General features: G+C 44.7%; 1 protein-coding gene across 1 annotated transcript; it reads left to right on the top strand.

Annotated features, from left to right (window-relative positions):
• Positions 1 to 645: 645 nt before the first annotated feature.
• LOC123169368 (probable LRR receptor-like serine/threonine-protein kinase At1g63430) lies at positions 646 to 5,238 on the top strand. Its single transcript, XM_044587204.1, has 5 exons — positions 646 to 1,164; positions 2,431 to 2,502; positions 3,066 to 3,209; positions 3,299 to 3,400; positions 4,555 to 5,238. Exons 2-5 carry the CDS (start codon positions 2,459 to 2,461, stop codon positions 4,709 to 4,711), a joined length of 447 nt encoding a protein of 148 aa, XP_044443139.1. The 5' UTR covers positions 646 to 1,164; positions 2,431 to 2,458; the 3' UTR covers positions 4,712 to 5,238.
• The last annotated feature ends 5,332 nt before the right edge of the window (positions 5,239 to 10,570 follow it).

The raw sequence follows: 10,570 nt of genomic DNA, 5'->3' as shown, positions 1-10,570 counted from the left end.
ATACACACAAAGGAAATGCCCAAGCCGGAGTTGCACTGGACCCCTCCTCCACCGGGGTGGGCTAAGCTCAATACAGATGGCAGCCATGTTCCTCCAACCGGAGAGGCAGGGGGTGGTATGATTCTTCGTGATGATAGAGGCAACATCATCTATACTGCTTGTAGACAGCTCCTTACATGCGATAATGGCCTTGAGGCAGAGCTGGCTGCGTGCAGAGAGGGCCTGGAGCTTGCGCTTTACCGTACAAACCTGCCCATTATGGTTGAGCTCGACTGTGCAGAAGCGGTGTCTATGCTGCTAGCACGTACTGGAGATAGATCGCAATACCGTGTGCTCATTGAGGAGATTCGAAGACTAGCACAAGATGCTCGTAGGGAGATTTCTTTTACTTTTATTAGTCGCTCGCAGAATAAGGTTAGTCATGCGCTTGCCGCGTATGGACGTGCTACACCCCGCACTGCAGTTTGGCTGTGCTCGGGGCTGGACTTTGTTGTAAACCTTTGAAAGGCGGATATGCTTCCTTGAGTAATGAAATCTCCCTTTACCCCGCCAAAAAAAAGCATGTTTGTCCGTCCGTCCGACGTGGTTCTTATTATTGTACGGTAAAAAAAACGAATCGCTCGTTCACCGGATCCGGATGGACGCAACTTCCGGTCTCCTCTGTCTTTAGGTGAGCGTGCTCAAAATCCCCCTCGACCCCGGCTGCATCGGCGACTCCGCGACCCCACCGCCGGCCTCCGCCCTCTTCGCACCGGCGACCTCCCCTCCTCTCCCTTCCCTTCCCTTCCCTTCCCCCATATCGAGAAGGGAGGCCATGGTGCTCCCGACACGGTTGGATCCAGACCAAGCCCGTGGGGTTCCAGCTCGACCTCCTCGCAGCGACCACGGCGGCGGGATCCGCGGATCCATGGCCACGGCGGTGCGAGCGCGCAGACGCAGCCTTGAGAAGGGAGGAGGCAGGGCGGCCATGGCGTTCCCGCCGCAGCCGGGTCACTGGCTCCACCTCCACCACGAGCTCCTCGCAGTTGTCAGTGACGACGGCGGCTCCGAACCCTAGCGGACGCTCCTGCTCGTCTTCCTCCACACCTCTGCTCGTGCCCGTCTTCCTCGGCGCCATATTCAGCACCTACAAGAACGCAGCTTCCTCTCCCGCGACAGGGGATGGTAACTCCTCAAACCCCCCATCCTTCCTTCCCTTCCACTCTGCTCCGTGATGCAAAATTTTCTCTTTTTTTCATGATTCACCACTCGCAATGGAGTTGCAAGCAGGAGGGACGTGGGTCAGGCATCTGTATGTGCTGCTGAATTTGTTTGATGGTTCTTGATTGTTGAGTAATTCTTGTTAGTTGTTATATGTGCTGCTGAACTCGCCATCAGGGACTTGATTCATGTTGGTTGCTGAATTCATTGTTGATTGTTGATTGTCGAGAGAAAATCCAGGTGAGCGGTTGTATGCTGGCGCTGGCTCAACCCGCAGTCCTTTTTAAAATGTCTAATCTGAGAAAAAAAGGAAACACTAGCAGGCAGCACACACGAGCATGGGCTCGTTCGATGCGTATGGGTAGGGCGCCACCGCCGCCGATCTACGCGGCGGCCGATCTACTTCTCCGGCCATCTGCCGCCGCCGGCCGGATTCCTCCTGCTCATGTGCCTCTGATTTGGATCGAAGTCACGGCGGTAGTGGTGCGGTGGCAGCGGGGGAGGAGGCGAGGGTGGCGGCGATGGGGGTGAGGCCTGAAGATGAGGTTGTCCTTGTAGGAGGATGCCGGGGACGGGCAACGCGATCAGGGTGGCGCGTCGAAGTTGGAGACCGGCGTGTGTTCCGGCAACGGGTGGAGGGGCAGCCGCGCGGTGGTGGGGAGCAGCTGGTCCGTGTCCATGGCCGGACTACCGGGGTTGGGGGTTTCTTCCCGTATTGTTGATGAATATACTTGGGGATTCGTGATTCTTGTGTCCCTTGACTCGGTGCGAGATTCATTGGGATTTGGGCCGAGGAAGATGGGGGTGCGATTCGGGGGGATCATGCCTCGGATTCTTGGGGTCGCCGGGGATGCGGTGATTGAAGGAGAAGACGGTGGAGGGAGAGAGGGAGGGAGGAAGAGGGGAGGCTTCGGATTTCAAAAAGAGACTTGGCTCGTTTGGTACTGCCAATTCCTTTGGTGCTGATTCTGAGTTGTTAAGAACCCTTGATTGATGCAAATCTTAATTTTGTTTTATGTGGAGCATCAGTGTTGGGGATATCTTGTTAAACATCCAGTTCCCCTGACATGCATGAACTGTTCAGTATAGGATGCCCATCTTATGCAGCTATGTTTGCTCTGTTTACATTGTTTTCTATCATGTGTTATGTTTGCAACATTTCCCTATGCTCTGATTGATAATATGTATTTTGATGTTTTTGCCTAATTTGTGTGTGCCTTTGTTTTGTAGGAACTTGTCAAATCTTGGTCTGAAGGGAATGTTATCTCCTGACATTGGGCAGCTTACTAATATGCGTTTTCTGTAAGCATATTCTATAGTTCCTCTGGTGACGTTTTTTTCTGAACACTTTGGTTTTGACATAACATGTTTCACGCTTTCAACCATAAGATAGTATTTGGTATTTCTGAAACTACCAACTGAATAAGAGTCATTTTGCACTTTGATATAGGCTATCATGCTGAGCACAGTAGTAAAGCTGAAACTTCGTAGTGTGTATGTTTTCCTGATGAGGCTTATGACCTCAGCTTTTGAGCTGTCAATTAAGGCACATCAGTTAACTTGGTGTATGTTCTTTCTTGGAGTGTAGTTGGATACAAGACAGGTGTTTCTTCTTGGATCTAGGGGACTTTTGAGAATACAATTTTGCATGGATCAAATTCAAGTACATGATTATTTGACGGCAAACCAGTGCTTTATGTAGTTTTCCTATTGTTAGTACCATAGTAAATCTATCTGTTGAATTATGTATGCCCATTCAGGCACTCACCAAGAAAGCATCTTAATATTAATTTTTGTATCTTATGTACTTGTGAAATGATGTTCGCCCTTCAAACTTTTCTACTATTTTCCTTACATCCATACAGTGTACTGCACAGGAACTTGTTCTATGGTATTATCCCTAGAGAGATGGGAGATTTACGAGAGCTGAAGGTGTTGGATCTGGGGTACAATAACTTCAATGGATCAATTCCATCAGAGCTAATAAACATGTTATCCCTGGAATTTATGTGCGTGCGAACTTTGATATATGTTTTTTTTTCATTTCTGTTTAACTTCAAAACTTGACTGACCATACTATTTGAATTAAAAGAAACAGACTTTATGGTGATTTACCTCTTGAACTAAATGAGCTCATCAGTCTGTGTGAGTCTCAGGTTCGCCACGGCAGGACTTTCTCAAATAGGATGCCCGCTGCAAGGTTTGTCTAAGTTTTCTTCTACTTGCATATCTGAGAGTTAAACTCGTGATTATGCAAGGCTTGAGTTAAATTTTCAAATCAAACAGGGATTTGAGCAAGCTTGATTTTGGTTAAAAAATCCCACCCTGTTCCTGCAATCACATGTATGTTAATGATATCTGAAATATTTGAGAATTATCTGTTTCGACTCAAGAAATGTCAGACTTCTTTTAGGAACATTTCCTCCACAAAATGGTAAATTATATCCGAGTCGGCATCCCTGAAACCCAGCCCAAATCCCCATATATAACCTCACTCCGGACGAACCCTAGACCCAAATCCCCATATATAACCTCACTCCGGACGAACCCTAGACCCAAATCTCTAGACAATGCCATGTTGAAAGATAGGCTTGCGAAGATTCGGCTCAAGAATTCCTGAGGGTACTTCTGTCTTTATTATATTTGTTCTCACACCTTGGGCGTTGTGTTTTCCCGCCACAACGCACGCGTCGACCCACAGTCCTCATATTAAGTGAACCAGAAGCGGTACATGCGAGAGAAAAGAAAAACAAACCCAACCACCAGCACGACCCTTCCTCTTGATCCCATCTGGACCTTTAGTATTCTCAGGATATATCTGATTATGATGATGTTCCGTACTGCTCTGGAGCCAACAACTTTTTGGACTGCTCGATGTTTATAACCAATTAGACTACTTTTTTGGTTGTTGGCTGGAGGCTGGAGCTATCACTATGACTGAAATTTTCTTTTCACCAAAGTAAATTTATATGGTCATCAAAAACCAACGACAGGTCAACACTTGTCAGCAGTTTGCAATTTGTATTACAGTATGCGTAAGCCAATGGTCAGACATTGTTGTTTTAGTTAGGAAATGTAGAAACGTGTTCATGATTTATGTAGATTGGACAGTCCCTTCAAACTGCAGTATTCGATCTTGAGCGGACAATCTAACTATATGTTTCCTTATAGAAAATTGACTATATGTTCCATGAATTGACTGATTAGTTTGGCCCGATCAGATTAAACTAGGTCTTGATTTGAAGGTCCACTTAGGGCAGCTGGTGCTGGTTTGTTTGTTGTAATACTAACTATGCTATTTAGACAGAGACATGTGGTCTTTCTCATTCCTCGACATTTTCCTTTGCTACCAAGATTTTTCATTCTAGGTTGTGGAAAAACGGATGTAGCATTCCTTCTACAAGTTGTGATGAGCTGGGACACAGAAGAAGAGAGCCGACAAGAAGTTGCACAGCGGTTCGCTCTGGTGTCGCTGCCAATGGCGTTGCGCAAAGTGCAGACTGCAGGCTAGATGCGTACGAGTCCGTCCCTACGTCCACGATGTCGAAGCATAGGAAATCAAGTCAATTAGATAGTATATCTGGTTATGAAAGTTGTCTTTTGTGTACGCAGTTTTGCCATTATTTTGTAAAAGCTTTGAGTTTTTGATAATGTAATTGTCTTACTAATAACACATTTAATCAATTCGTGCAAGGCTAATAGCCAAGTTATGCACAAATTGTTCATGTTTCCTTGATGACTGCTATTGTCAGAAGATTTTTTTCAGCATTTAAGTAATACCGATCCCACTTTCAGTTATGTATGCAAAGGCCAGTAGAAAGGTAATGACTGCTCCTTGCTGGTCGGATATTTCCTATTTCCAGGCTTTATCTCATTCTACTTTTCGCACCATGCTGATTTGTGAATGAGAACCTACATGATCATCCACCCTGATTTGTAATTCGTAGTCACATCCAGACACTCAGGTATGCAATATGGTTTTGCTCTTTTTGTGTGATTGTCAGCATTCCCCGCTGTTTCTTACAATCAGAGAAAAACGAAAGGAGATTTCACTCTACAATGGATGTCTTTCTCCCAGGAGTATGTAATTCCGCTGCTCTGATTGCCATCTATCTTTGATGGCGACGATGCTCTACCTCAACGCAGTCCAAGTCTACGTCCACCAGGTACGGTGCCGTGAGCAAACACCCAAGGTAAATGTGTGTGCGCGCGCTAATATAGATTAACTACAGATATGTACATCGATCCCATGAGTGATCACCGTGTAAATCAGCAGCAGCCAGCAGTACACGAATTCGCTTATATATACTGAAAAAAATATCCTACTATTGTTCTAAAAATATTAGAATTACTTGACTTTGAAAACAATATTCTGGTTGAATTTAAGGTGATGAGCATATACTTAATGCTTTAGTTTAATCTTTCAAAGTGGAAGTTTAAAATATTTATTTTAGATTTTATACGGTGGAGAAATTATTTGATTATAAATCATTATGGATTTTTAAATAACTTTAACATTAATTTTAAATCCATATTGATAAAAGGCACTCAAAATCAAAAATAAATGCAACATAATTTAGATTATAATTATGTATTGTTTGGAATAACCATTAGGAGCTGCCCAAACTAGCAGAGGAGGTTTGAGAAAGAGCTCGCGGGGTTAATACGCCGACGTGGTCGACCGACGGACGACGTGGACGCTCCGACAAGGTCGAGCGAGTGGCTAAGCTTAGCCGTGCAGAACGTTTCGAAGGCCATGGACGGCAAAGGCAATAATAAGTGGCAATACAAATGGACGTGTGTTGAAATAGAGGGTATGGATTTGTGTAGGTCTTGAGTCATGCTTACTGTAGGAAGGAACATCTGATATTTCTTTTTCACACGTTGCATCACACAGTTTTTCCAAAGAGCAAAATATGAAAGTGATAATCAGACTAATCCATGCATCACTACTCTTCCATCAAATGGTGATTTCTTGATGTCCAAAATTCATGCTTCGAGAAATGATAAATGGATATAAGAAATGTGAGTAATGGCATGTGTAGCAGGTTTTGCGATTTTTTTGCCCGTTGCAACGCACGGGCATTTGTACTAGTTATATTAATGCACTAAAATCTTAGCAAGTATTTGTATGCAAAATCACCACGATTTACATACCATCTTATGTTAAGCACTTATTTGATAAGAATTTAATGAAATACCAAATAAAATATGTTTTTACTTTGGTAAGTTAATAAAACATGGGACAATTGGTTCCATTTTAGGGAAAATTGATAAAAGAAATACTACAAATAGAAAAAATCAAAGAGAAGAAGGAAAGAGGGGAACGTATATGAAAAAGGTTGTACGAAAGAGAGGTGAAATGGGAACATTGTGTTCTTTTTAAGTAGTAGAGATTTTAACTAGTAGAGATTTTCCAGCTTGAGTAGAGACTTGTTCAACTATGAAATATGTTATTGACTTCCTTTTTCTATTTTTTATATATAACTAGAGCAATCTGTCATCAGAAAATAAGCAGTCAAACTTTCCCACTACTAGGCAACCTATCGAGCGAACCAACACAGGCTTATACAAGAAACAACATACCAAAGGAAAAAACTTTAACGTAACCAGAAACTTGAAACAAAAGGCTCAGAAGAAACAATCAAACTCCCGTACGAAGGAGTGGGCTTTCCCGAACGAAACAGCCGGCCCACTTGGGACTCGTAGTGGGCGGCAGATCATCCAATCGGCGCTGAAGGCGCCGATTAGGAGCCCCCCCCACCCCGAGTCAGCTATGTATTTTTGCTTCGTAGGAGGAACGGAAAGCAATTTGAGTGTCGGGCCGAGACATTACTTGAGACGAAAGGAGAGACAACTGGACCGCCCCACTGAGGCCCATATAGCGGTATAGGAACACACACAAAATTAAAAAATTAACAAACATATGAAGAACTATGAAAGCCTCTGTCTTTTAATACTATTATTATTATGCATATTATTAAATAAAGATAAAGATGTGAGGGATACACAATGACAAATTTAATAAAATATTTTTTGAACCATATGGTTTAACGATGTACCTATATACTCGGTTTTAAAAATAGATAATGGGTGTACATTACACCCATGTCCTCGTCCAGCCCCGCCCATGGAGGCGGTTTGCTTCCGCTTCCTCAGTCTACATGGCCGTTGGTTGGTTCTAGCATTAAGTGCGAAAGAAATTCTCGACTTTCAATTTTTTTTCATGTGCCACTAAGAGCATCTAGGTGGACTTGGCAAATCCGTCTCCTCAAACATCTGCGGACACGACCGGGCACGTCCGCGGACAGTGACCAGTCACGGCTCATACTTGATTTTATGCATCCGAGTCTCTCATATTCTGAACTATGCACGACAAATCCTACATGCTACGCACATGCTAGCTAACTACGATTCGTCGTTGGAGATGTCCACGACGTCGTTGCCGAGCAACGGGTAGATGGGCTCAAAGGAGGGCTCCAGCTCCTCTTCCTCATCCATATACGCGATCATTTCGTCGACTTCCGCGTCGTGCTCTGCCTCCGCCTCCTGCCGACGATGGCGTTTGGCCTCCGCCTCTGATTCCAACCGGAGGGAATCGAGGATCACCTGCTGCTCGGCCTGCAGATCCGTGTCCCTATTGTCCCCCACATTCTCCTCCTTCCCCTCGACATCCTCCTCCTTCACCTCCAAGTCCCCCTCCGGATCAACCGTGTCCGGAGGTAGCCCCGTGGCAATCTGGGCTTTGCACCTTGCCCGGATCTATTCAAGGAGCTGCAACCGGCGCTCCGAAGTTAGATATCGGTAGCTCCTTACCCGGCGGCATGGGGGTGTTGGGGAACGTAGTAATTTCAAAAAAATTCCTACGCACACGCAAGATCATGGTGATGCATAGCAACGAGAGGGGAGAGTGTTGTCTACGTACCCTCGTAGACCGTAAGCGGAAGCGTTATATCAACGCGGTTGATGTAGTCGCACGTCTTCACGATCCGACCGATCCAAGTACCGAAAGCACGGCACCTCCGAGTTCTGCACACGTTCAGCTCGATGACGTCCCCGCCTTCTCGATCCACCAAGAGGGGCGAAGTAGTAGATGAGTTCCGGCAGCACGACGGCGTGGTGACGGTGTTGGTGAAGAACAATCTCCGCAGGGCTTCGCCTAAGCACTACGAAAACTACGACGGAGGATAAACTAGATGGGACGGGGTTGCCGGCACACGGCTTGGTGTTTCTTGGTCTCTCTTGGGTGCTAGCCCTACCCCTCTATTTATATGTTGAGCCTTGGGGTCGAAACTTGGAGTAAAAGCCTCCACAAAGTCGGTTTCACCCGAAAGGCAAGAGTCCTTCTCGGACTCCAGGGCCAGACGCCAGGGTTCCCGGCGTCTGGACCCAGACGCCAGGGACCCTGGCGTCTGGCCCCTGGACTCCGCAAAACTTCCTTTTGCGCTTTCCAAAAACCTCGTGGGCTTTCCCCTTTGGCCCAGATAAAATGTTCTTGTGCCCAAACATTTCGGGAAACATCCAGAACCCCTTTCGATAGATTCCGGAACCTTTCTGGAGATCAAACACTACTATCCACATATCAATCTTTACTTCCGGACCATTCCGGAGTTCCTCGTCATATCCGTGATCTCATCCAAAATTCCGAACAACATTCGGTCACCAACATACATAACTCATAGTACTATATCGTCAACGAACGTTAAGCGTGCGGACCCTACAGGTTCGAGAACTATGTAGACATGACCGAGACACCTCTCTGGTCAATAACCAATAGCGGGACCTAGATGCCCATATTGGCTCCTACATATTCTACGAAGATCTTTATCGGTCAGACCGCATAACAACATACGTTGTTCCCTTTGTCATCGGTATGTTACTTGCCCGAGATTCGATCGTCGGTATCTCAATACCTAGTTCAATCTCGTTACCGGCAAGTCTCTTTACTCGTTCCGTAATACATCATCCCGCAACTAACTCATTAGTTACAACGCTTGCAAGGCTTATAGTGATGTGCATTACTGAGTGGGCCCAGAGATACCTCTCCGACAATCGGAGTGACAAATCCTAATCTCGAAATACGCCAACCCAACAAGTACCTTCGGAAACACCTGTAGAGCACCTTTATAATCATCCAGTTACGTTGTGACGTTTGGTAGCACAAAAAGTGTTCCTCCGGTAAACGGGAGTTGCATAATCTCATAGTCATAGGAACATGTATAAGTCATGAAGAAAGCAATAGCAACATACTAAACGATCGAGTGCTAAGCTAACGGAATGGGTCAAGTCAATCACATCATTCTCCTAATGATGTGATCCCGTTAATCAAATAACAACTCTTTGTCCATGGTTAGGAAACATAACCATCTTTGATTAACGAGCTAGCCAAGTAGAGGCATACTAGTGACACTCTGTTTGTCTATGTATTCACACATGTATCATGTTTCCGGTTAATACAATTCTAGCATGAATAATAAACATTTATCATGATATAAGGAAATAAATAAAAACTTTATTATTGCCTCTAGGGCATATTTCCTTCAGTCTCCCACTTGCACTAGAGTCAATAATCTAGTTCACATCACCATGTGATTTAATACCAATAGTTCACATCACCATGTGATTAACACCCATAGTTCACATCGTCATGTGACCAACACCTAAAGGGTTTACTAGTCAATAATCTAGTTCACATCGCTATGTGATTAACACCCAAAGAGTACTAAGGTGTGATCATGTTTTGCTTGTGAGAGCAGTTTAGTCAACGGGTCTGCCACATTCAGATCCGTATGTATTTTGCAAATTTCTATGTCAACAATGCTCTGCATGGAGCTACTCTAGGTAATTGCTCCCACTTTCAATATGTATCCAGATTGAGACTTGGAGTCATCTGGATCAGTGTCAAAATTTGCATCGACGTAACCCTTTACGACGAACCTTTTTGTCACCTCCATAATCGAGAAACATATCCTTATTCCACTAAGGACAATTTTGACCGCTGTCCAGTGATCTACTCCTAGATCACTATTGTACTCCCTTGCCAAAATCCATGTAGGGTATACAATAGATCTGGTACACATCATGGCATACTTTATGGCCAAGGCATAGGGAATGACTTTCATTCTCTTTCTATCGTCTGCCGTGGTCGGGCTTTGAGTCTGACTCAATTTCGCACCTTGTAACACAGGCAAGAACTCTTTCGTTGACTGTTCTATTTTGAACTACTTCAAAATCTTGTCAAGGTATGTACTCATTGAAAAAACTTATCAAGCGTTTTGATCTATCTCTATAGATCTTGATGCTCAATATGTAAGCAGCTTCACCGAGGTCTTTCTTTGAAAAACTCCTTTCGAACACTCCTTTATGCTTT

The sequence above is a fragment of the Triticum aestivum genome, chromosome 7D (assembly GCF_018294505.1).
Source record: "Triticum aestivum cultivar Chinese Spring chromosome 7D, IWGSC CS RefSeq v2.1, whole genome shotgun sequence".
In the NCBI taxonomy this organism is placed as follows: Eukaryota; Viridiplantae; Streptophyta; class Magnoliopsida; order Poales; family Poaceae; genus Triticum; species Triticum aestivum.
Note: the sequence above shows the minus strand (reverse complement) of the source record. Positions and strands in the feature narration are given on the sequence as shown.